This window comes from Podarcis tiliguerta (genome assembly GCF_965153285.1).
Source record: "Podarcis tiliguerta genome assembly, chromosome: 12".
Lineage (NCBI taxonomy): Eukaryota > Metazoa > Chordata > Lepidosauria > Squamata > Lacertidae > Podarcis > Podarcis tiliguerta.
In genome coordinates, this window is record NC_139545.1 from 59440988 (window position 1) to 59465945 (window position 24958).

The 24958-nt window shown below is 58.9% G+C and overlaps 2 protein-coding genes across 4 annotated transcripts in view; one reads left to right on the forward strand and one right to left on the reverse strand.

The window, feature by feature from the left end:
- The window catches only part of LOC310660898 (uncharacterized protein), a 561482-nt gene that overhangs the window by 225512 nt on the left and 311012 nt on the right, over positions 1-24958 (forward strand). The gene's annotated exons all lie outside the window — the stretch shown is intronic.
- AGAP3 (ArfGAP with GTPase domain, ankyrin repeat and PH domain 3) overlaps positions 1-24958 on the reverse strand; it is a 100006-nt gene that overhangs the window by 3175 nt on the left and 71873 nt on the right. For all 3 annotated transcript variants that reach the window (XM_083406146.1, XM_083406145.1, XM_083406147.1), the window contains 6 exons: positions 24132-24300; positions 13486-13674; positions 9447-9608; positions 3074-3228; positions 2406-2496; positions 1462-1684 (listed from right to left, as the gene is read on the reverse strand). In XM_083406146.1, coding sequence (XP_083262272.1) covers positions 1462-1684; positions 2406-2496; positions 3074-3228; positions 9447-9608; positions 13486-13674; positions 24132-24300 — 989 coding nt within the window. The remainder of the gene's footprint in view (positions 1-1461; positions 1685-2405; positions 2497-3073; positions 3229-9446; positions 9609-13485; positions 13675-24131; positions 24301-24958) is intronic.

Below are 24958 nucleotides of genomic sequence, written 5' to 3' on the forward strand. Positions count from 1 at the left end.
GCGCATGCACACTTCTTCAGATACCCATTTTGAGGCAGCCATATACAAACAGCCTCTTTTCTAGTTCCTCTATTAATCTGAGTGGAGAATGGCTGTATCTGGAACCATCCAGACACTCTTGCTCTCAGTCACAAAATTGTAAGCAGCAACCCATTATAGATTGTAGAGATTATTATTAGTGACCGTTTTATTATGTTTGGTGTGACTGCACTGCAGAACTGGGCATTTTGCAAGGCATTTTTTCGCTGTGCAATAAAGAGATATTGACTGATCCCCCCCCCCCCCAAGTCCATGCATGGGTTTGGGCTACTGCTCCCTGGATGAGACTTTAAATGTTCGGTTTTCAGACGTTCCTAAAAACCAGAGACGCCCATGAACCAAATTTCAGATTCCTAGCTTAGAATGTGGACTGCAAGAAGATCCAACCTCTCTATTCTGAAGGAAATCAGCCCTGAGTGCTCACTGGAAGGACAGATCCTGAAGCTGAGGCTCCAAGACTTTGGCCACCTCATGAGAAGAGAAGACTCCCTGGAAAAGACCCTGATGTTGGGAAAGATGGAGGGCACAGGGAGAAGGATGAGATAGTTGGACAAGTGTTCTCGAAGCTACCAGCATGAGTTTGAGCAAACTGCGGGAGGCCATGGAAGTCAGGAGGGCCTGGCGTGCTCTGGTCCAGGGGGTCATAAAGAGTCGGACATGACTAAATGACTAAACAACAACAACACTAAGTCTATGAACGTCCAGTTCTCAGACTACATGTGTTTGAGGTCACAGAGAAGTACTCTCGCAATTCTGACGCCCCTTTGTGAGTGTGTGCCTTTTGGGGCCTTTCAATCTGGCAGGTCCGAGATGCAAATCCACGTCTTCAGACGGTCAACTCTTCCTCCTGTAACCTCCACCCTAAATTTACGGCCTTCTGGTTATCGCAAACTGGCTAGATGTTTGTCCCAGCAGCAGGTGCTGGGGTAGGGTGCCCCCCTGCCAGTCCCTTCAGTTTGCTAGCCTGCTGCTTCCTCAGTTTTGTCAGAGGGCAGCTGCCCCCTCACCAGCACAGGAGTAAGATTCAGTGGCCAGGCTAGGTGGCAGCTTGCCCTTGGCCTCGGGCAGCCAGATGTTTTGAGCCTCTCCTCTTATTTATTGAAAAATGCACAAACCACTTTTTTGCTTGCCATCTCAAACAAAAAGCAACTCCCACTTGACTGGAATTCCTTCAGGTTTCACCCCTTTTCCTGAGCTTGGTCCTGCCCCCCCCCCCCCCCAGGGAAGGGATTCTTCTCCCAGCCTGAGGCTGTTGCCCCAATCCAACACAAGCACTAGAGAAGTGAGAGGACGGGGGGGCACCTCTGGCCCCCTTTCTAGAACCAGGCACAAGAGCACCTTCCCCCCACCAAGCGCATGGAGGCCCCCACGGGGCAGCCGCCTGAGTGGCGAGCCCTGGCCGTAGGGGGCACAGCGGCCTACCTGCAGCTCTCCGGGGGCGGCTTGGGGTAGTTCTCGATGGCGCCTTCCCACACGGAGTTGGCCAGCGTGTTGCCGATGGCCGTCATCACCATCACCAGCTCCAGCGGCCAGTCGTCCAGGTCGAGGGAGCGCACGCGAGAGAGGTGCGTGCCCAGGTTGCGGTGGATGCCGGAGCACTCGATGCAAATGAGGGCGCCCAGGTTGAGGCTGGCCCAGTCGGGGTCTGCGGAGGGGCAGGCAAATTAACACCTGAACGGGACCCCCGCCCTCGGGAGCCTGCCTGCCTGCCAGAGAGTGGCTTCTGCCGGCTCCCCCTCCCTCTCTCCCCACAGAAACCAAGTTCAGGTGAGATTTAAGGGTCCAGAAGAGGGCAGGGTGTTATGGAATCCCCCCCAAAGGACCCACTCAGCACCCCAGGAGTTTCTGCGGAGCACCCCAATAGTCGTCTGCACCTGGAGCTGACCTTCCCACCGTGTCCCTCCCTCCGACCCAAGACCTTTGGGAATGGGCTGCAGAGCCAGCAGCCAGGACAACAGCTCCCTCCCTGCCTTGGTTGCTTTTTTTTTTTTTTTGCAGGGCACCAGACTCCCCCGGCCCATGTTTGGCTTTAGAGGGCTGACCGTTGGCAGCGAGGAATCACCGCAGGGCAAAAGCGCCCCTCTCCTGCCAGAGCCATCCTCACCCAGGCTGGGCAGGTGGGGGAGAAAAGGGTCTGGGTGGGTGGGGGCATCCTGGCTGCACTTTTGGCACAGTGCTTTCAGGAGCCGCTCTCTTCTGTGGGATACAAAATGCCCAGAGTGCCCTGGGCACACACTGGCAGAGAGCTTTCCCTCACCCCCCCAAGGCAACAGTTTGCCACCTCCGATTGCTCTGTCCAGATCTGTGGAGGAGCTTCTGTCAGCCCTGCTCCTCGCCCCCCCCGCCCCCGCCAGGCCATCACTCACTGGGGGCATCGCAATCCACACAGAAGCTGTTTCCGCGCACGGTGCGGATGGACTGCAGAGCGAGCGCATCGCTGTGGCTGCCCAGGCGAGCCTGAAAGAAAGGCAGACATTGCGTCCTGTGAGGGGTTCCTGTCTCCTCCCCCCATCTGCCTCCTTCCTGCTCAGGGCCACTGGGAAAGGAGGGGGGAGCAGCAACAGGAGAAAGCCAATACACAGGCTGCAGGGGCTGAAGCGCCATCACTGTGACCAGCCTTGGTCCTCAGGTACCGTGAATCAGAACTGCCAGGATCTTTGGACCCGGATGCTCCCAGCCCCCCCCCTGCTTTCAGATCTGCATGTGGACCCCCAGCAGTGAGAGAAAATGAGCTTGCCCATGTGCAAGGACACTCCAGCAACTGGTCCTGCCTCGGTGGCCAGGTGCGCTGTGGGCGTCTTGCAGGTGCCAAGCCAGAGAGACCCTCCTCAACCCAGACAGAGGTTCTGCCCCAAGCCAGGGCTCTTCTGCTGCCCCTGCCCTGCCCTCACCCCATTGCTCCACCTGTCCCGTCCCCCTAGGAGCGGGGCAACCCCACACCCCTGCTGGTGAAACAGGATGGCAGCCTGGCCTATGATCCCCTCCCAGCAGGCCGCGGATCACAGCCGCTTTGCCCCCCCCCCGACAGACCTACCTTGTTCTTGCTGCTCTCACAGCCCTGGAGACTTGCCAGGATCTGGCTCTCGATGGCTTGCACCCAGAGCTCCCTCTCCTCTGCCGTGGAGGCCTCAAAGAGCCACGACTGGCCCGTCAGAGAGACAATGACAAACTCAAAGGACTCGTCTTGCTCTGGAGGAGAAAGAGAGAGGGGAGAGGCTCGCTTGAAATGAACAACTACCTGACTCTTAGAAGACATCTGAAGGCAGCCCTGTTCAGGGAAATTTTTAATGTTTGATGTTTTATTGCATTTTTAATATTTCGTTGGAAGCCGCAAAGAGTGGCTGGGGAAACCCAGCCAGATGGGCCGGGTATAAATAATAAATTATTATTATTATTATTATTATTATTATTATTATTATTATTTGAAGAGGGCTGGGCGGATGGCAGCTGCCAGATGGCCAAAGCAGGCAAGCCCTTTCTCCAACCCAGTCCCTTGTCTCCAGCAAAGGGGAGACACGTCACAAACCTCGTTTCCTGGAGGAGAGTCGGGTGGTGCGAGGGATGGCAAAGCCCCCACGCTATTCAGGCTCCAAACGTGCAGCCCCCGGCACTGACTCCCAGGCAACCTCTGTCCCTCTATTACTCCCCTCCTTTAGGGAAGCACTTAATCCATTTCTACCCCAGCCTGATCTTCAGATGGGCAGCAATAAAGTCCCATCAAACAACTACTCAACATGCCGTGCTGTGTATGCAATGTTGCAAGCCGCCCCTTATGAAGGGTGGTCTATACAGTCCGAGTGACGCTGGGGGAGCACAGATCCAGCCCTCTCTGGGCAGAAGGGTCTCTCCCCACGGCTCCCACGGACCAGGCTCAGCACAGCCGGCCTAGACAAGCATCACGCATGGGCAGCAGCATCCAGCCAACGGGTCACAACCCAGAAGTGCCTGGTGGCCGGATCCAGGCTGGACTGTACCATCACCACCAGCCTAGGCATCTTGGGGAGAGGCAAGGAGGAAGATGGACAGAGAAAGGGAAAGCAGCTCCAGGTGGATGAGAGAAGCAACAGTGGGCAGCAGACTGTTCTCACCACCTGGTAGGGCACTGCAACGCCCACCGGACCCGGCACAAGAAGGCAGGCAGGCCGAGGCGGATGGGAGTGGTGGTCCAGAGCTGATGTGTGCAAACTGGTCCAGAATCAGGGCATCTGCACTCAGGAAGAAGCACCTCCCAGGATCAGTCCACAACCCACTTTGGCCAGGACTCTTGCCAGCCATGCAGTGGGGGGCAGTGAGGCTCCCCTGGCAGCCACGACCTCTGTCCTGCCCACGGCTGCGCCCAGGGCCTGGTTGCCCCCAGGAGGAGAGAGGCAGCCCCTCCTCAGGAGAAAGCCTGAGCCCCGGAGCAGCAGCACTGCAGGGTCACCTGAGAAGGGAGGCCCCCAGGGCCCCACACAGTCCAGGAGGAGCAACTTGTGGCCTGCAGGGCAACTAAATGGCCTCAGGCAAAAATGATGGAGGAGTTTTTTTGGGGGGGGCATGCTTTTATTTTAGGAGCTAGTCAAGTTTGGGGAGGAGGTGCGCAGCGGCCAGAGCAAAGCAGTCTCTTGCCCTGTCCTGCATGGGCCTCCCAGAGTGGCCCCAGCCGGAGACAGGACAGGGGCCAGAAGATGGGCAGCTTGCAGGGGCTGTCGAGGGGGGTTCCCCCCCAGGGCAGATGCCTGCCCAGCTGCTGCTGCTGCCACCGCCCTGGAGGGGAGTTGCCGGGGCCAGGAGTAATCATCCCATGCGATGTCACAGCCCACGCTCCAGCTCATAGCAAAATGATGTGTAATTCCCTAATTAGTGTTATGCAAATAACATCCTCAGCTCCATAATGTGGCTTCCTCACTCTCTGTGAGAGACAGGCAGGCAGGGCAGAGGGAAAGGAGTCCTGCCTTGGGAGCCAGGCCCCTTCCCCAGACCCCAGGGGCACCTGGCTTGCTCCCCCCACACCCAGTCAGGCCAGGCAGGGGCCTCCAGGGAGGGCCCTTGGGAGCCCCCCCCCAGCTCCAGGGAGCGCCTCTGCGCCTGCCAAGCCACAGGCCTGGCACAAGCACCTTTGTCCCTGCAGCTGCCCAAGGCAGCCCTCCGATCAATGGACCATTTGCCTGGTGGTGGCTGGATCACGGAAGGGAGCTGGAAGGGTCATCCAGCCCAACCCCCTGCAGTGAACCCAAGGAGAGGCTGCTGGATGAGGCCCATGGCCCACCTAGTCCAGCCTCCTCTTCTCACAGTCAACCGGAGGGGAACCAGCGAGCAGAACAGGCGCCCCAGAGTCCTCTCCCCCAGGGGGGTGGGAGCCCAGAGCCCGGCCTCCCTCTCCAGATGGCGCCCGCTCAGCTAGGGGTCGGGGCTCACAGCTCCCTCCTTCCAGCCCCACTCCCTCCCCCAGTGCATCATGGGAAAGCTGCCAAGGCTTTAAACCTGTTGCCCACCCACCTCTTGAGGGGCACAGAGAGACAGGTGGGCTCAAGGGAAGAAAGCCTTGGCCAGGCCTTCTCTTGGCTTCCCACACCTCAGTCTCTGCCCTGAGCATCTCCTTGTGAAGCTTTCGGACCCCAAGGACTGCCAAACCGTTCCTTGTGCCTGTCCCCCTGTCCTTGCAGCCTGTCCTTGGGTTCATTGCAGGGGGTTGGGCTGGATGATCCTTCCAGCTCTGTGGCTCCAGGCTTCTGTGACCCCTTGTGACTGTGCTCTGCCCCTTCTTAGACAGGAGAGCGGGCATCGCTGCAGGCTCCTTGGTGCCAGTCACAGGTGCGGCATCAGGAGGCACTGCTTGGGGCAACAAAGCCATGGCGCTCTGCCCGCATTTCCTTGCCAGCCCATCGTCCATCTCCGGCCATCTCTGCCCTGGCAGGTGGGACCTTGAGAGCTGCAGCAGGGCTTGGGGGGGGGGCGGAGGAGACCCCTGGAGGACATGTGGCCTTACGCATGCCAGTCCCTTGCCCATCTCGCCCCCGCAGCCTGTGTCTGGAACAGAGGAGGTTTCTGTGCCATGAGGGGAGGAGGAGGCTGCCTGGGCACCCTCCCGCCCCCCCCCCAGGGGTCCTCTCCATTCCTGCGGGACTCCAATGCGGAGAAACAACGGGGAGGGGGAAGAGAGCTCAGCGCCTCGCCATGCAGCCCCCCCCCATTTCAGTGCATTCCTCTGGGCCCAGCAGCTCGCTCCCCCCTCCCGAAACTCATTAGCTCAGTGACTGACCAACTGAGAAATTAGAGGAGCATTTGGGTAATTTGACGAGAGACTGGGGTGGGCTTCTGCGGAAAGGCTGGCGAGGGGGCCGTGGGGGGCTTGGCACGGAGAGTCTCCTGCTCCGGATCCCTCGCTTGCCGTGGGGCTGGCCAGGAAGGGTGTGAGAAGGGGGGAGGGCCAAGCCACGTCCGCGTGCGGCTCCCCAGGAATTAGTGGGCAGTGGAATGAGCGAGTGCGTCTCTTGATTATTTTTTGATGATGTTTCGCAGGCTGAACGCTCTGAAGTACTCCTGAGCAAGCCAGGCAGCCTCCTCGCCGCGGCAGCGGCTGCTAATGGGTGTTAACCCCGCGACCTCGTCTCCAACGCTGCCTGGGCAACAAGCCCTCCAAATGAGAGGGAAATTAGCGAGGCCACGAGGGGAGCAGGGGAGCGAGGCCAGGCGCCCCCCCACCAAGCCAGACCCCCCTCGCCTACACCTGCTCCCCAGGGCATCTTTCGAGGAGGGAGCACGTGCCGGAGGAGTCCCGGGGGGACGTCCCTCAGCAGGTGCCGTGGGAGGAGGGAGAGATCCGCCACCCCACTCTCTATGGGGCTGGCCCCATGCCACCCTCCGCTGCTCCTTGGCAAAGCACCTGCCCTCTTGCCTTCTTCACACCAGGGCTGCTGGTGCGAGCGGGATCTGCAGCCGGGCCCCTCTCCGGCCCCCCATGCCCAGGGAGCCCCACGAGCGAGGCTGCCCCCGGCATCATGGCAGCCCCTCATCGCTCGGAGAGGGACTTGGCACCTCCGCAATCGAGCAGGCGTTGTGGGGGGGATGCACGAGGCGGGCGCCATTCGTAAATGTCATTGCGCTACCGCCTCATTTTGCAGCTCATTAAACCCAATATTCCTAACCTGTATTAGTGCATCAGGGACAGCCCCCCTCCTCCCCCCTCCACCCCACACTGCCAGGCAGACGGAGGGAGCCCACAAGCACACGGCTGAAGGCCGCCCCATGGAAACGGAGCAGGGGGGGCCCTCGCAAGTGAGGAGTGGGGCCTCTCCTGGCACAGCCCTGTGGTTGACGGACAGGCCAGGAAGGGGCAGCCAGAAGCAGGGGGTTGGGGGGCTGGAGAGGGGAGGCAAGGTTCCCAAAGGGACATGGGGCAGGGTGGGGGGCAAGGATCCAGCAGGGCTGCCAAGGAGCAGGAGGAACATGGAGACCAGGCGTAATCCCTGGCAGTCTGGTGGGGGCCGCTCAGGAGCGCCCACCAGCCGGCAGCAAGGGTTCTACGACAGGCCCTGACAGGCAGCATTAATCACAGCCACCGCCCCAAAGAAACTCTTCGCCAGCCGCCGGTGTCCCTGCGTGGGCTTCGCGACAAAAGCACATCACTGGGCTGCTGCTCAGGAAGGTGCTGAGGGGCTGCCAGGCTGGTGCTGAGCCCCTTGCCTCCCTCCTTAAGCCCAGGAGGACTTCTTCACCGGCCAGGGACACACAGACAGCCAAGGGACCCTGGCCGGGAGGAAGCAGCTGAGGAGGAACCCTGCCCCGATCCCTCGCACCCCAGCCCCACCGGCCACGTTTTGCTCCCAGGAGTTCAGCTGCCCAGGAGTTCAGCTCGGGGAGTTTGCAAAAGTTGGGCGGGGGGGGGGGGCTGCTCCGCCGCCCTCTACCACGGCTGCCTGACACGCCCCGGTGCACTTTGCAGACGCTCCCTGAGCAGTTTGACACAGTGGCGGCGGCGCCTCGCTCTTTAACATGCGGCCATGTAAAAAAGCAACAGCTCCGTGCGTGATTTATGATACTTCAGAACAACGAAGATTCAATTGCGCCGCACGTCCTCGCCTCTGATTACCTCCTAAATGAGATAAACTGATGGCAATTCATCCCGAGACCTCACCCTCTCTCCCAGGGTGCCAACCTGAGGCACTGGGGCCTGCCTGCCTGCCTGCGGGGAGCCCCCCTCCCCAGCCCCAAAGGCCTCTTCCGCCGGGGGGAAAGGGGGCCCTGGCGTGGGATAGGGGGAGGGCGAGGCAGCGAGCCAGCAGATTCCTGGGCGCTGCAAAATGAGGAGCAAGCAGAATGCCAAGGGGGTCGGGGGCCACATCAAGCTGCAGGAAAAGAAGGCCGGGTCTGCCCTCCCCCCAAATCGTCATTCTGCACAGCAGGTGCAGCAAGGGATAAATGGGGGCTGGAGTTGAGAATGCAAAGCCCCCCTTCACCCGAGAGGCCCCGGGGTGTTGCCAGAAGGAGCCACGGGGGTTCCTGAGCATGTGAAGATATCCACTAACTGGTGCAAATGCCTTTCCTCTGCATTGCCAGCAGATCAAGGAGGAAGGAGAAGGCCTCAGCCTTCTTGCTCCGTCTGCGCAGAGGAGGGGCTCAGTGACCTGCACCCCTGAAAGCCTCTACGGATGTGCTAGACCCCTGGGATATTGCTGCGGTTTAACTCAGCTACCCCGGGACACACAGCTCACAAGCCTAGGCGAGGGGAACAAACACCCCCCCACACACACACCCCAGGCCAGGCATGGCACAGACTAGAAGGAGACAGCTGAGGTCTCCCGCTCCCTCCTTGAGGACTAGCGGCCTCACTGTCAAGGCAGCAGATATTTATTTCTTCCACCCTGAACACCACTTCTAATGGATATTTATTTCTTCCCTCCTGCACAACCCAAGCTGCCCCGCTCAGCGCAACCTGGGCAGTGTCCCCTCCTTGAGCACAACGCACCACCCCCTGAGCAAGCGAGAAGCCCCTTCCCCACAGACCCCGGAGGGAAGGCTGGGAATCGTGCCGGGCTTTCCTGGGAAGCACAACGCCCCTGCAGGCAGGCCCCAGAAAGAGGCAGGAAGGAGGGCCAGGCCCCGAGGCTCAGGACAGGCCCCTGACCGCTCTGAAGGCCCTCCCAGCCCCAGCCCCCCACCCACGGCCCTCCCAGCTAGGCGGCACATGCTCTGGAGGCTGAACAAGGATTCACAACATGACTCCTGCACTGCGGGGGCTGGACTAGGTGCCTCTTGGGCTGCCTCCCAAATCTAGAGTTCTGTGATTTCACGCAGCCTCCGAGGAAGCAGCGGCTGCTTGCCTGGGATGGAAGCCCCCACTCTGTTGCCCTCTCCTGGGGGCGCCTGCGCCTTGAAGGGGGAATCGGGCCCACCCCCGCCCTCCCGAGGCAAGTTCCCCAAGGTACCTTCGGCCACCGTCCCAGCCCCGTCCGGCCGGCTGGTGCCCGTGCTCTTTTTCCGGCGATGCTTCTTCCTGTTGGCGTGGGGGGACGGCGGGGGCTCCAGCTTGGGGCTGGCGGTGCTGGACACGTTGGGGCTGGAGCTGAGGGAGTCGGCGGTGCCGTTGGCTGGGGGCGGAAAGAGGAGAGAGAGCGTCAGACGCGCCGTCCGCGGCACACCCACCCTGCCGACCCCACGCAAGCGGGGTTGGTCTGGATGACCCCTGGGAACCCCCCAACTCTACAATAAAAGCAGGCAACCTACCCCTCCACTACCTTTCTGCCCCTAGGAAGGCATCCCCCCATTGGGGGATGTCAATGCCTCCCCTGCCCCCCACCGAAAGGGCCAGGCCACCCCCCCCAAGGGCAGAGCAGATCCCCCCCCACCAATGGGGCAGGAACGGGAGGGTCCCCGCGAGCGCCTTCCATATCCCTGCCTGCCACGCGCCAAATTTATCCTCAATCATACTGTTCCTTACAATTAATAGCAGAATTAGAAACAATCAGGGAGCTGGCTAATTACTGTCAATTAGAGTGCGCTAATCAAGCTCCGATCACACACACACGCACACACGCCGCCGCAGCTCTCACCATTAAATGTCAAATTTCATTAGAGACCAGCAACAAAATCAGAAGCCTGACATTCAATTCCAGCCGCGGAGCAGAGAGCGCCGGCTCCCAATCAGCGTAAATGCGGAAGCCCCCCCGCCAGGCGCTCCAGACCCCCCCGGCCCAACCCCACCCTCCTCGGCTAGGGATCCCGGGCAGTGCTGCCCCTGCACCCCCCCCCAGGGCAGGGGCTTTTGGGGGGGGCTCCTCCAACCCCAGAGAGACATTGGGCTCCCTTCACTGGGAGAGGGGGGAGTGGGCTGCCCCCGCCCTTCTGCAAACAGACCCCCGGCACAAACATCAGGCTCACCTGCGTTACTAAAAAGCCCCCACCGTCCCACCCCCCTGCCGCTTCTCCTTTAGCGGTCTCTGGTCTGACCCCTTTGCAGAACTACCGTTCCCATTGGGGGGGCATTTGGGCTTCAAAGTGACATTCTTTTTGTAAACCACTTTGAGGTTTCCTACAATCAAGGGGCGTGCAAATTTTACGAAATAAAATGAATGAAACCACATCAAGTTGCACTGGATTAAATGCGCAGGGTAGGTGCCGATGTCCTTAATGCCAACTTTGGCCTCCCCCCCTAGAGTTTGGGGGAAGCCCCTCTTGCTTTGGAACCCCTGCCATGCCAGGGGGCAGGGGAGACAGGCAGGTGATGGGCTGAACTTCCTTTGGATCCTGCCCTGCTCAGGATGCCCCCTTACCCGCCCCCCCCCCCGGCTGCAGACGTTAGCGAGGGATTCAGGGCCCTGCAGAGACAAGCCAGCAGGGCCTCAGCCACAGGTGGAGAGGGGCAATGGGACAGAACCCCACACAGAGCAGGGAAAGGGGTCTCTCTCAGCCTCCTCTGCAAAGGGAAAGGGGCCTGCCCACCCCCCAGCCAGGCCCAGGGGGAAGCAGGGGCCCCATCACCCCGGGAGATCCTGCCCTTGGGCTACAGACCCATCCGTGCTCAGCTGTGGGGCTCTGGCCACAGGAAACGTCTGGCCATGGGGCAGCCCCATGTGTTGCAAACCCAGGCAGGGCCAATGTGGGGAAGGGGCAGAGCTTGGCAGCAGAGGGGCTGCCCTGCAAGCAGGTCTCAGACACACAAACCCTAGGCATCACCGTGTGGCGCTGGAAAAGGCTGCTGCCTGTCCGTGCAGACACCACTAGGCCAGATGGACCAAATGCTCCGTCTCGGTATGAGGAGACTGCCTCTCTTCCCAGCATGGCTGCATGAACTGGCCCCCTTGCCAGCCACGGGGACCTCACCAAGTCAATGGCTTCTGGGCTGGCGTCCGAGTGGAGGACAAGCCCTGCCCTTCCTATGCTGGCCCTGGAGGATCTACAGCCACGGCGAGTCGTGCAGTGCCAACCTCAGAAGGGCTCCTGACCCCTCACCCCCACCCAGGACAGGCGCCTGACTCACGGCCTCCTCCCCCCCCCCTCTGCCGGGGCCCTTACTCCTGCCAGTGCCTACCAGTCCCGGGGGCCACACGCCACCTTTGGGACCAGGAGAGCAGACATTGGGCATCCTAGGTGGCAGAGAGCTCTTGCCCTGTTTGCCAGCCTCCCAGAGGCATCTGGCTGGGCACCGGGGGAAGCAGGAGGTTGGGGCAAATGTGGCAGGAGGCTCTTCTTATTGCCAGATTTGGGGAGGGGAGGCCTTTCCCAGCCAGAGGGCCACTTTCTCTTCTGGGGGCATGTGTGTGGCAAGAATGGGCAACCAAAGTGGGCTTCATCAGATGGGCAAGACTCTGCTCACGCCCACCTGTTAAGCAGAGCTCAAGGACGCCTTGCGGCCGGGCAAAAGCTCCCTAGGAGAGTGCAAGGCAGGGCTGGGGAGAGGCCCAGGGGCCAGGCGGAGAGAATGGGAGGGCCACATTTGGCCCCCCGTTTCCCCGTTCCTGCCGGCTGTTCTTCTTTCTGGAGGTTGAGGACCACGGGCAAGGAGGGGGGTGTTTTGGAAACTCTCCCACACCCAGGGGCACCAGGGTGGAATTCGACACGGATGCAGCCCCTCCCAGGGCTGCAGGAAAAGCCCTGGGAACAGGGCCATGTGGTAGCGGAGGGCACCTCAAAGGTCATCCAGACCAACCCGCCTATACGGGAAGAGACTCCTCACCCCAAGCGACACTCACGCAGGCAGAGCGGTGAACCCCCCATCTGCCAAGGGCTCCCAGAGCCGCAGGGGCTCTCCAGCCACTGTTTGCCCCTGGCCTGGACACCCTCCCCTCACCGTCGGGGGCCAGAGCCCCACTTCCTCTGCTGTCGCCTCCGGCCAGGGCAGGTCCTGGTGGCGCAGGCAGGGTCCTGGGCGAGGAGCCCTCTGCCCTGCCCCACATCCACTGGCTGGCTGGCTCCCGCCCGCTCACTCGTTCTCTCTCTCTCTCTCTCTCTCCCTCTCTCTCTCGCTCTGCCCCATCAGCAGTAACAGTCTGATTAATTCGCTTCCAGCAGGGAGCTGATGGGGCCAATGATGGAGGCGCTGCATCAGGCGCGCCGAAATTGATAGTTTTTCACAGTTACAAATGAGGAGCCTCCCCAGCTCCAAATGGCGGCGGCGCAGTCGGACTCCGGTAATGATCATAAAGAGGCTCTCTTTAAACTGCGAAAGCCCCTGGGAGGGAGTGGGGGGGCGGCTGCCGCGCTAATGAGAACGACAAGGGGGCGAGCAGGCATGGAAATGGCTCCTCCACTCTTGATGTGCATTTAACTGCTTTTTTAGTGCGGCGGCAGAGCCAGGAAGCACCGAGTGATGGATGCCGCACAGAAGCATTTATTTTCCAATTCGGCAAAGTGGCTACGTTGGGAAATGTATGAATTATTTTAATTCACTCAACTGTCCTGAAACACCCGTGCAGGAGGGAGGGAGGGGGGAGGGAGGGGGGAGGCAGGAGAGACTTTTTGCTGGGGCTCCTGCTCATTGCAGCCAGCCAACGGGTGCAGCACATCCGCAGGCAGGCAGGCAGGCAGGCAGGCAGGCAGGTGAGAGGGTGGCCAGAGCCTTCCCCTGGGAGGCAGAAGACCCTTGCTGCCTCTCTGCCCCTCCAGGCCTGACCTCCGACCTCCCCTGGCCCTGGGCAAAGCAGGGCCTTGCCTGGGGTGGCCCCTTTCCCCCTGCCTTCTCCCCTTCCCAATCCCTGTGGAAACACTTCGGGGCCCCAGGCTTGGAATAAAGAGCAGGACATGGGGAGGGCAAAGAGGAGTGAGGCAGAGGGGACCCCCGCCTTCCTGGGAGGGGGGGCAATTTCTGGCCTGCATCATGGCAGCGGCCCCACTCCATGGGCTGAGCTCTGAAGACAGGGGCTGAGAGATGGAGGGGCAGCTGCAGGGGCCACCCCAGGCAGCAGGTCTGCCCACCTCCCACAGCACAAAACTCACAAACCCCTCCCCCCCCTGGCTGCTGCCACTCACCTGGGTTTGGGACGTTGCTGGGCAGGACAAGGGCCTCATTCCACTGGTCTGCGCTGGAGACGGAGTAGGAGCGCTGGTGCATGCCCCCTCCCCCGCCGCCATCCGGCTTCATGCTGAAGCCCACCAGGTTGGTGCCGCTGCCTGAGCGCTCCGAGTGCAGGGAGGTGCTGCTGGCCGAGTGGGGGGCGCCTGCGGGAGAGAGACAGCCCCGGGTGAGGGGGGGACCCATCTGCAGCGGAGGGGTGGAGCCAGACCCAAGGATTTGGGAGGCCACTGGGACCTCTGAGGACAAGAGGAGGGCAGGTGGAGCCACTAGATTTGGGCATGGGGGGCTGGCTGCCCTGATGCCCCCCCCCATTGCTTGGCGCTCCAGCCCCTCTGCACGCAAAAAGGCACCTTTGCTCCTAAAGGCTACAGGTAAGCTGCTAAATGGCGCTGTTTTACGATGCCTGAAAAACACCTGTCGAGGGCAGCTTGGGGAAACAGCTTTGTGGAGTCACGCCAGCTTCCCACCCCAGCCACCGCCAAAGCGGGGCAGCAACAAGCTGTGCCCCCCTCCCTCTGCCCCCAGTATGCGGTCCTTGGGGCCACTTGCCCGAGAGGCCAATCGCAGCTTCCTGTGGGGGGGGAATTCACAAGGGAGCCAGCAGGGAGCTGGGGGGGGGGGGACAGACAGGGGCAAGGGCCAGGGTGAGAAGGGGGCTACGTTCCTGCTGCCCCAAGTTCTGACCTGCCTGTCCGCCTGTAGTGGCCAAGCCCACCCACCTCTGGCCTGGCACCTCCTGACTCATCTGATGGAAAGGACGGCAGGAGGGGCATCCGTGGGAGACAGACCGACAGACAGTGGGGTCCTGTGAGGGATCAGCCTGAACCTCTGGCCAGAGAACCACGGAGGGGATATTGCAGAGCCCTTCAGGATTCCCTCTTTGGCACTGCCAACCCCTTGGCACACAGGAACTCTCACTCTGCCGGGGTGTCCCGGCATTTATATCTTCTTACATTACGGGAACGAAACTTTTGGGGAGAACCAAGCAAAAGCCGCCAGCGCGGACGCTGCTCCCCTCCCATTGCACTGCGCAAGGGGGCCAAGCAGCCCCAGCTGGCCAGCCCATCGCCTGCCCCATTCCAAGGAAGCCCCCCCCCCCATCTTCACAGCCCTGGGCACTTCCAGAGAGAAAGTGGGAGAGGACAGCCCCTTCTTCTCGGCCCAAGACTGATCCCGGAAGGCAAGGCCTGGGAGACAGAGGACTGCGGCAAGGGCGGCAGGGAGCCACAGGCTGGGGCTGAAGCTGCCTTGCAGCCCCCCAGATGGATGGGGCAAGTGGGAGGGAGAGGCTGATGGGGAGACAAGGGGGCACCATCCTGGCTAGACTCCCTCCTTGGCAGGGGGCGGACTCTTCTTCCCTGAAGGTTTTTAAAGAGAGGCTGGATGGCTGTCTGTCAGGGATGTGTTGGCTGTGATTGCTGCATTGCAGGAGGTTGGACTAGATGCCCTTCAGGGGTCCCTTTCCAACCTCCGGGATCTCGGAGCTGGGGGGAGGAGAGAGGCTGGGCCAAGGCAGCCCCCCAGCCCCTGCTGCCCACCCCACACAGCTGGGGCTCCAAGCAACCGCAGCTGCTCTCAAGCCAAACCTGGCCAGAGCCTTGTAGTCCTATTCATCTCTGAGCTATAGAGAGTAAAGCCCCTGACCATTGCCAGGACAGGTGTAAAGGGGTCTGGGGTCCGAGGGGAGCCTTGCTGCTCCGCTGGCCCCATCCCCTGCCCCACCCTGGGATGAGTGACAGGGCCGCCCGCTCTCTGCTCCGCTGAGCTCCCCCTCCCTCTGGCGGTTCAGCGCCTGAAAAACACGTGTAAAACCATGACACTGACTTTGCCTCTAATTAGCCCTTAATTTACAAGACATACTCGGAAGGGTAATTAGCTGGTGCTCGGCTCCCGGCTGCCACATCCATCTCTCTTGCTGCCTTCCCTGGCAGGAGGGGAGGGGCCGCAGCAGCGGCAGGCAGGAGCAGCCATGGTCAAGACCCCCCCAGCCAGAAGCTGGAGACGACGGGGAGCCACAAGGTCCCAGCCAGGGCTGCCAGGGAAGGAGATTCACTAGGGCAGCAGATCCCAACGTTAATCTTCCTTCCCTCCTTGTTCCTAAGGCAGAACTTCTCTCGCCCCTTCTTCCCTGGTGGGAGAAGGACAGCATTCTGGGGTCCATCTCAGGGGGCAAAAAGTCTTGGACTGCCTCTAGCAGCAGGAGGAGCAAGAGGAGGAGGGCAGCCATCTCAAGACCTCCACTCCCCCCCCCCCCCAGCCACCCTCCCGCCTCTGGGCAGAGCAATGGCATCGTGGGCACAGGCCCTCTGGAATGCCCACCCGGCGTCTCCCACTCCTGACTTCCATCCTAGCGCAAGGTGCAAATCGCGTCTTATTTCACTGGCTCCACAGGCGCATGAGTTTTATGCAGGGAGAGGGAGCTGCCAGGGAGACTAGCCAGGCTGGGTTTTCACAAAAGAAATGGATAATAATAGTAATAGTAATAATATATTATACCCCGCCTATCTGACTGGGCTGCCCCGCCAGAAGCAGAAGCGTTGCTACCTCCAGCTGGGGATGTCAGAGTCCGGCCACTGTGCCCATGAGCCACCGAGAGCCCTCCTGTCCAACCCTCTTTTCCAGCCACCCAAGCGGGAGCCCACCACAGCTTTCTGGGGGAGCAAATTCCACCGTTTAACTTTCTTTTATCTGCCCTGAATCTTCCCACATTCAGCTTCCTAATTTGGAAGTCCACCTGAGATAAGCGTCGTTCCTGTCTCTCCTTTATTTTTTTTAACAAGGACCCTGGTGTGGGATTTGAGAAGAACTCAGGTGAACTACACCTGCTGAGAAGAAGAGCTCCCAAACTGCCCTGGACTAGAATGACTCAAATTTGTCCCTCGTCTGAGATGCCAGACAGCCAATACCTGCGACAAACCTGGCTGGGGGGCTCAGAACATCAGTGCTGGGCACAGAAAAGGAGGGCCAATGCCCTGCAGGCAAGGATGCCCCCCCCCCACAAGCCATTGTTAACAGACATTCAGGTTCAGCAGGGGCTCGTGGTGGGGAGGCAGGAGCCAAGCTGCCAGCAGCTCATCAGCCAGACGTGGTCACTGCCTGGCGCTGAGGGGGGTGGGCAGCAACTTGTGTTCATCGTGGCAGCTCTCCCTCTGAAGGTTCCCGGCCCTTGGGAGCTGGCATGTGCCAGGCAAGGCAGGTGGAGCAGGGGGGCTTGGGCAGAAGGAAGCTGGAGGCTGAAATTGCCCATTGGCGGCAGCAGGGAGAAAGGGAAGGGGGCACAGGTGCCCACACAGCCACAAGCTCATTCTGCAGTGCTGCAGAAAATGGACCCAGCACAGTCCTCAGGTGGAGGTCCAAGGGGGCCGGGTGCTCAGTGGACTTGCAGGGGCAGAGCCTCCCCTTGAGTCCCCTGTTGGAGTTTCAGGAATTCTGAAGAAAGTGCACAATGGGTCACACAACACCCCCCCCCACACACACATTAGTTTGCTGTTGTCCTTCATCCATCCAGCCACTCACTGTGCCAATTCAAGTCCATTTCCATTGATGGGGAATCAGTCTCTGCCTTCCCCTCCAAGAGTGGGCCTGGAGTGTGTGTGTGGGGGGGGCAGCTCCACAGCAAAAGCCCCCTGGAAGGACAGCTCACTCACTGCACCCCCTCTGGGCTGGGCTTTGCCGACAGCGCGTTTGGGAGCAGCAGCCAACAAGGGCAGGAACGGCCAGCCCCATGTGCCCGTGGCAAAACAGGGGCCAACAGCAAAGCATTACGTGGAACCCCTGCCAGGCTCCCCCCCTCCCTGCCTGTCACGCCAGGAGGCCTGACGGTTGACAGACAGAAAAGGCCCCACAGCGGCCTCTGGAAACTTGGAGCCACCCAGTTTGCCCGCTAGGAAACTGGCAGGCTCCAGCCACTGCCCAAGGCACCAGAGGGTCCTTTGCCATCGTTCTCTGCAGGTCTCCCGGGATGCAGCTGAGGGCCAAGAGCGGAGGGGAGGCCTTCTCTTGCAAGGCTCTGGGGAGTCAGGAGGGAGAGAGGGAGGGAGGGAGTTTGAGCCGAAAGACACCTTGGAAAGCTATTTCACAGAGCTGTGCAGCTGGAAATGGCATGGCAGGCAGGCGAGGAGTCACTGGAGCAGCCCCTGAGTGTCAGGCCCATCAGCACAGATCTGGGTGCTGGGAAGGGAGCAGCTAGAAGCCAGACTCAGCTGGCAGAGGACAGGGAGGGCCTTGCTGAGCGAGAGGCCCTGGGACAAATGACCCCCACCCTCCTCTTTATCCTCCAGGTGAAGGCAGGAAGGTAAAGGTAAAGGGACCCCTGACCATTAGGTCCAGTCGTGGCCGACTCTGGGGTTGGGGCGCTCATCTCACTTTATTGGCCGAGGGAGCCAGTGTACAGCTTCTGGGTCACGTGGCCAGCATGACAAAGCTGCTTCTGGCGAACCAGAGCAGCACACAGAAATGCCGTTTACCTTCCCACTGGAGGAGTACCTATTTATCTACTTGAACTTTGATGTGCTTTTGAACAGGAGCAGGGACAGAGCAACAGGAGCTCACCCCGTCGCAGGGATTCGAACCACCGACCTTCTGATCGGCAAGTCCTAGGCTCTGTGGTTTAGACCACAGCGCCACCCGCATCCCTGAAGGCAGGAAGAGGCTGTGCCAATTGTCTTCTGCTGCTTGAGAGGGGAGGACCCGAACTAGCGGATTCAAAGGAGAAGAGATTCTGACTAAACCTCAGAGAAAACGTTCTGAGGGTGAGAGCTGTTTGCTGGTGGGATGGACAGCCTTGGAAGGTGGTGGGCTCTCTTTGCTTGGTGGTTTCGGAAGTTGGTTGGCCACCTGTCAGGGATGCTTCGGCTAGGATCGCTGCAACGCAGGGGGTCAGACTCGATGACCCTTGGCAGTCCCTTCCAACTCTACCATCTTGATTCTAGGATTGCTCACAAGGACAGATCCCGATAACTGCTGAAACACATCAAGTCGGCTGATGGCTCTTGCTCCCCTTAGACGGGCTCTCTCTGGCCGAAACGGGCACACCTGCGCTGGCTCTGTCTGAGCAGGAGGCAGCTGGGGGGACCAGCTCACCTTGAGCTCCTTGGCGAAAGGTGAGGGGCAAATGCAGTAAAGGAAGCAAACACCTACGAAACCCCTCCTCCCAAAAAGCCAGCCTTGTGGGGCTCAGGGGCTTAGCTTTCGATACGATATCTTTATTGTCACTGCCCCATACGGAACAATGAAATTGAAAAATCTACATAAGACATTCGAAAACCCCTAAAAACTCTGAAACCCCATTTTAAAATACAATATACTACAATACAATATACTCCTTATACTGCATTTAAAACCAGAATTGCATTTGGGAAGAAGCTGTTTCTCAGGCAGCTAGTCCTGGTCTTTATAACCCTGGACCTTCTTCCAGAAGGAGGAAGCTGAAAGAGATCATTTCCGGGTTTCCAAGCTGTGTCTCATCGGGAGGGACAGGAGATGCTTAACAGGACATTGTGCTCTTTCTTATCCTATGATGCTCATTTTGCATCAAATGTGCAAGTTGCTCCTCAACTAAAACATGATGCACAACAGCGCAGGGAGCTGCCTTCTACTGACACCGCCCCCCCCCCCGAGGGGCCACCGAACCGAACCCAGTCCGGCCAACACCCCCTGAAATTCCCCTGGCGTTGCTGCCAGAGACCTTTTAAGCAGGAAGTGCTCTGAGCATGGCAAAGCCTGAGCTCCCTGGCCTCCGCCACTGACTAGACTCCTCCCTCCTAAGGCAGGAGCAGTGTTAGCATTGACAGCGATTCATTCATTGCCTCCTAAACCACAGTCTCAAGTTGATTCACATATAAAATAAACAGTTAAAGACACAAAAAGCCTCAAGCGCCCTTGTCTAAAGCCCTAACAGGTGAACAGTGGTGGCAAAGACCCATTTCTGCAGCTGGCAAAGCCTGCTGAGAGTCGAGAGGAAAAGGCCCCTGGGGGGCAGGAGGGGGGAACCTGGACCCCCCCACCCTCTCTTCATTTACTTGACCTGTGCCTTCTCCATCAGTGGAACTGGCACTATCCCAGGCACCCCATAATACCCTTTCCACACTGGCAAGAACTCAACGATTCCAGAGCTACCCTGTGGAACTCCCTGCCTCTTGACACCCAGCAGGCACCTTCACTGGACCTTTCAAAGGGCCTGCTAAAAATATTCTTGCTTAAATCAGCCTCCCCAGACTCTTGAAAGTTGCTGTGAATCTTAACTGGTTTTACTATTTTAATTTTGTGTGTGTCTTAAAACTATTGAAATGTTATCCTGGCATTCTCATTTTATGCTTTTGCAAACCACAACCAGGCGGTGGTGTGCCATTTTACGAAATAAAAAAAAATGGAACAAATAAAAATGGAGACCCTTTCAGAATAAAGAGCAATACTGCCAGGGAGTGGCGTTTCGTGAGGAGAGCTCTGCCGCCGCCAGATTGCTCCGGATGACCGAAGAAGCAGCACTCTGAGGGAGGCGCTGGAAAGAACACACGCAAAAGGGTTTTAATCTGTTTTAGTATTTTAACTTTTGCATGCTTTAAAGTACAGCTGTATTTCATCTTGATTTCCTTCTTTTATCCTTTGTAAACCGCTTTGAGGTTTCGGTTTTTAATAATCAAGGTGTGTACAAATTTTTATGACACAAATCAAAATATAAAGGTGCAGGCCCCCCAAGAATGAGCGGCTGGTGCGAGCCAGGCAGATCTGCCAAGCAGACCCCCCCCCCCGCTACACAGTGGTGAGGCCGCTGCTGGCGCCTCCCGAACTCAGGCCCCCTCTGCCCACCGGAGGATGGGGGACGCTTGGGGGAAGCTTGGCAGGACTCCTGGGAACAAAGCCAAGGGCCCAGCCAAGGTGTGCCAGCTCCACGCTCAGAGCACCACCTGAATTCTTAAAGCAAAAATAAAACTTTTAAAAGTGGGGGGGGGGGAGCTGAGGGAAGAGACACCTTTTCGCTCCTAAGCTTCTTTTTGTGACCGAACCCGCCCCCCCCCCCCATGGCAATCAGGGCCCAGGCAGAAAACAGGTGCCTGTTCCCAGCGCCGGGGGGCGCAAGGGCACGGGGAATTTAGAGAAGGGCATGGGGAATGGCAAGTGGGAAAGGATGAGCAGCCCCCCCCCCCCAGCCCCAGTTGCAACCTTCCAAGTCAGAACTGCTGCCTCATGGCCTACAAAACACACGCAGAGGCGGACAGAAGAACGAGTCCCGACCAGAGAGGAATGGAAAAACAAGCAGATGGACTATGCCGAAATGGCAAAGTTGACTGGAAAGCTCAGGAACCCAAGAGGACAAAAACTTTTAAAAAGAATGGGGGGAAATTATAATCTATTTAGGAGACCACTGCAAGCGGATGAAAACATCAGCGGGATTTTAATCTCACTTGTAACGCAACAAACGCTATAATATGGATGGATTGATTACAGAATAATATGCAGTTTTAAATGTAAATAATAGGACCCATGAAGGGGACGGGGAGAAGTCTGGAGATTCAGAGTAATCTCTATATATGGATGTGTACAGTCATACCTCGGGTTGAAGTGGCTTCGGGATGAATATTTTCGGGTTGCACTCTGTGGCAACCCGGAAGTAACAGAGCATGTTACTTCCGGGTTTCGCCGCTTGCGCATGGACAGATGCTCAAAATGCCATCACGCGCATGCACGGAAGCGGCGAACGGCGACCCGCGCATGTGCGGATGCACGGATGCGTTCGCTTCTGGATGCAAACGGGGCTCCAGAATGGATCCCGTTCGCATCCAGAGGTACCACTGTATTTGGACTGTTATAAAATTATATTTGCAAAATCAAATAAAAATGATCAATCAATTTTACAAAACATCAAGAGATCCCTGGATCTTCCAGGCATGGATTCAGCGAAGAGAAATGAGTCCATGCAGCCAAAGGTGTGCCTCTTGCTTGGGCTGTGTGGGACAGGTGTAAAAGAGACACACCTGAGTTAAGGGCAACTCCCATCAGTCTCAGTGTCATGTAGCCCTTGGGCTGATGGGAGTTGTAGTCTGGAAGGCGCCAGGATGGGGAAGATGGCAGGCAGTTCAGCGGAAGAGCTCATCACCGATTACATGACGGAGCGGCTTCATTCTCCGAGCCTTCAAACTTAAAATGCAACTTTCTACAAGATTATGAGGTCTGCAGGCTGCTTCTAACCCCCCGCCCCCAAATAACACCTTCCATTTATGTATGATGCACAGCTGGGTTTGCTAAGGAGTCATACACTATATCATTGCATGCTTTTGAAACAGTAAAGGCCTTTGGCTAATTAAACCATCTATGGCCTTTTAGACTAAAATTTCATTATTGTTGCTCTTATTATTATTTATTTGCATTTCTGATAGATTTCAACACAAGAAAAAAAATACTTTGGGGGGGGGGGGTAGGAAGGGCGCAGCTAATGGGGCATTTAAGTAGGCAGCAAAGGGGATGTGCAGGGAAGACCAGGGCTGCCTGGACAGAGAACAGGGCCCGGTCAAGATCCAGTGGGGAGCCACATAAGACATTTCTGCCAGGAGAGGAACTGTTTTGCAGTCATGCCTCGCACCTGAGGCCGCTCAGCCTTGGCAGGGAAGAGACCCCTTGAAGAAGGCTGCCCCCGTTCCCAGGGCAGGCGAGTCCAGAGACCCCTGCTTCCAGAGGCGAGGGAGGGGTCTTCGCTCTGCCTGCCTCCCTCCGTTGCCCAGCGCCCCCCGCCTCTCCCCCTGCCTCAATGTCATCACCCCCGTAGTGAGCAGCAGAGCAGCAGCCAAACAGGTTTCCCTTTTCTTTGTTAATTCTTCCCTCATTACATTTGAAATTCCACAATCAGTGTGCACTGTAATTGTCGAATTTGATGCTAATGATTAATGAATTAAACATGGATCCATCAATTAGTCCTTGGAGAATAATTCTGCATAAAGCAGCGGATAATGTAATTACAGTAACAAAGATAATGAGATGTTAACATCGACAGAGCCCGACGTGACATGATCACAGCAGGCAAAGCAACCGGGCTTGGGGGAGCCAATCGCGCTCTCTGCCCCTGCGGTGCGGACGGGGGGGGCAGGGCACGTGCCTGGCCGGGGCGAAGGGCAGAGCACATGCCAGCCATGCGCGCTTAAGAGGGGAACAATCAAGCCAACGAGCCAGCCCCAAGCGCACCAATGACGCCACGGGTGGAAGGGCAGAGCAAGCCCCACAGTCCGGATGCACTCTGCCCCCCCCCCACAAGGCCCAAACCTCTCCTTCCTCTTGAACCCAGCGCAGAATTCCAGATGCGCACCAGGCAAGGTGAGGAGCAGACCCCTTGTGGAGCCTGGGCAGGCACCCCGACCCGTTCCCCTAAGACCTTCCACCCTCCCATCAACTCCCTTCCAGATACACCAAGGTCTCCTCTTCCTGTGCACCAAGCGCCCATCTGCGTGCCGCCCCCCCCTTTGCCCTGCCGGGGTGGGAACATTGTGGCACTGACTCTGCACAGCACCAGGCAAGGGCAGGGCATGGCAGAGGCTGCCTGGGGGCCCAGCCCCAACCCATCTTTGGCAGGGCATGTGAGGCTGGCCGGGAGCTGGCTCCGAGCTGCAGCGTTGAGAGCCCCCCCCCAGAAAGCCAGCTGGAGGGAGCTGGAGCCATGAATGCCAAAGATGCGCACTGGAGCAGAAACAACAAGGAGATTTGTTGTGGCTGCAGCTTTTGTGGGATCTCTGAAAAGATTCCGCCACCAGCGGCCAGTGGGCCTTCGGAAGGGCCAGAGGAGACTCCATTTCCACCGCCACCCATCAAGACCCTGGCCCTGCCCCTCGGTCAGAACACCAGATTTCCTCTTCCAAAAGATTTCTCCCCAGCTGCCAACTCGCCAGACTGAAGGGAGAGGTTCAGCAGGGCTGGCAGGGGAGGCGGGCAGAGCTGGGCAGGCGCCCCGTGCCAGCCAAGGAAAACCGCTCCTTGCCGGCACACTCTGTCCACCCACCACCCACCTGCAGGCAACGGCTGCGTTCGCCCGAGAAACAAAGCCCCCACTTTGCAAACTTCCCAACTTTGGAGGGCTTGGATGCTCAGCCGTAATGGGGCTTTAATGCTAGTTATTTGCATTTAATTAGACACTGAAAACCGTTAATAGAGCCGGCACTTTGCTCATCTTCTCCCTTCCCTCCATCACTCCATCTACATTCCATTAGAGGAACATTTGAGCTGCGAAGTCAAGCGCTCCAAAGTTGGGCAGCGGCGGCCATCCTCTTGCCAGGGGGTGGGGAGAGAGACAGGGGCTGGCCTGTAGCCCTGTGGCCCGTCCTCCTGCAGGCACACAGCAGGGGCAGGCAGGGGCACCCAAGAGAGGCTGCAGATCAAGGGAAGGGAGGTCTCGGCACTGGCAGGAAGCCGCAAGGCTCCTTGCCAGGTTTGGGCAAAGGGCATGGCAAGGGCAGGCAGCCTCTCCTGTGGGCCTCTGACTGCACCAGCACCTCCCCCCCCCCGGGTCTTTGTGCTTTTGGCTCCCATATGCTAGCCCCACAGCATTTCCTGACTGCCCAGGCCACGCTCCCCCTGCCCATCCGTAGCCGTGCCCCATAGCCACCGCGCCCGCTCTTACTGGAGCCTCCGGGGAACTGGATGCTGCTCCGCTCCTTGGCCAGCCCGTTGGTTTTGGGGCTGGCGCTGGGGGCAGCGGTGGTCGTGGCCCGAGGAAGCCTCTTGCCCGGCACCTTCACCGTCGTCCTCAGCAGGTCAATCTCCTTCCCGTGGATGTTCTGCATGTAGTCCTGGGGGGGGGGCAGAGGAAGTGGGGCTCAGTCGTCTCTCGCACCATCGGTCTGGCATCTCCCCCCCCCCCCGTACTCAGGTTGCCCCCCCCCGACCTTGAAGGGGCCTTTCTCCCCCCACCACAACCACAAGAGAGCGCAGTGGAAGCAATGTTCGTGGCCCAAGAACCGGGCAAAGCCCAGGACAAGACCAGCAAGGCCCTGGGAAGAATTCTTTACCCAATGGCAGCTGCTCCTGCGACAGCCCCCTTCCTACTCAGGTGAAAGGGCTGGTTTAACCGAGGGGGGGGGGTGTCTGTGAATACCCTTGGGAGCAATGTGTGCTTTGGAAGAATTGGGCTTTCCGTGAACACAGTAATGGGAGAGAGACTCCCCTTCCCACACCATCTGGCCCCAGGAACCAGGAACGGGCTGGGACCCAACCACAGAAACTCTGGCCCCCACGGCACTTGCTGAGGGAGCTCCCTCTTCCCTCCCACGAGTCTCTGGCTTGCTCTTGCTTTCTCACCCCCGCACCTCCAATTTTCAAGCATCTTCGAAGGTCAGACCAAAGAAGAAGTGCAGAAAGAGGGAGCGCTGTGTCCCCATGTGCACTCTCAGTCCCGTCCCCAGCGCAAGGCGAGGAGTGCAGGGGGGCAGGAGTTTCGCCTCCAAGAGA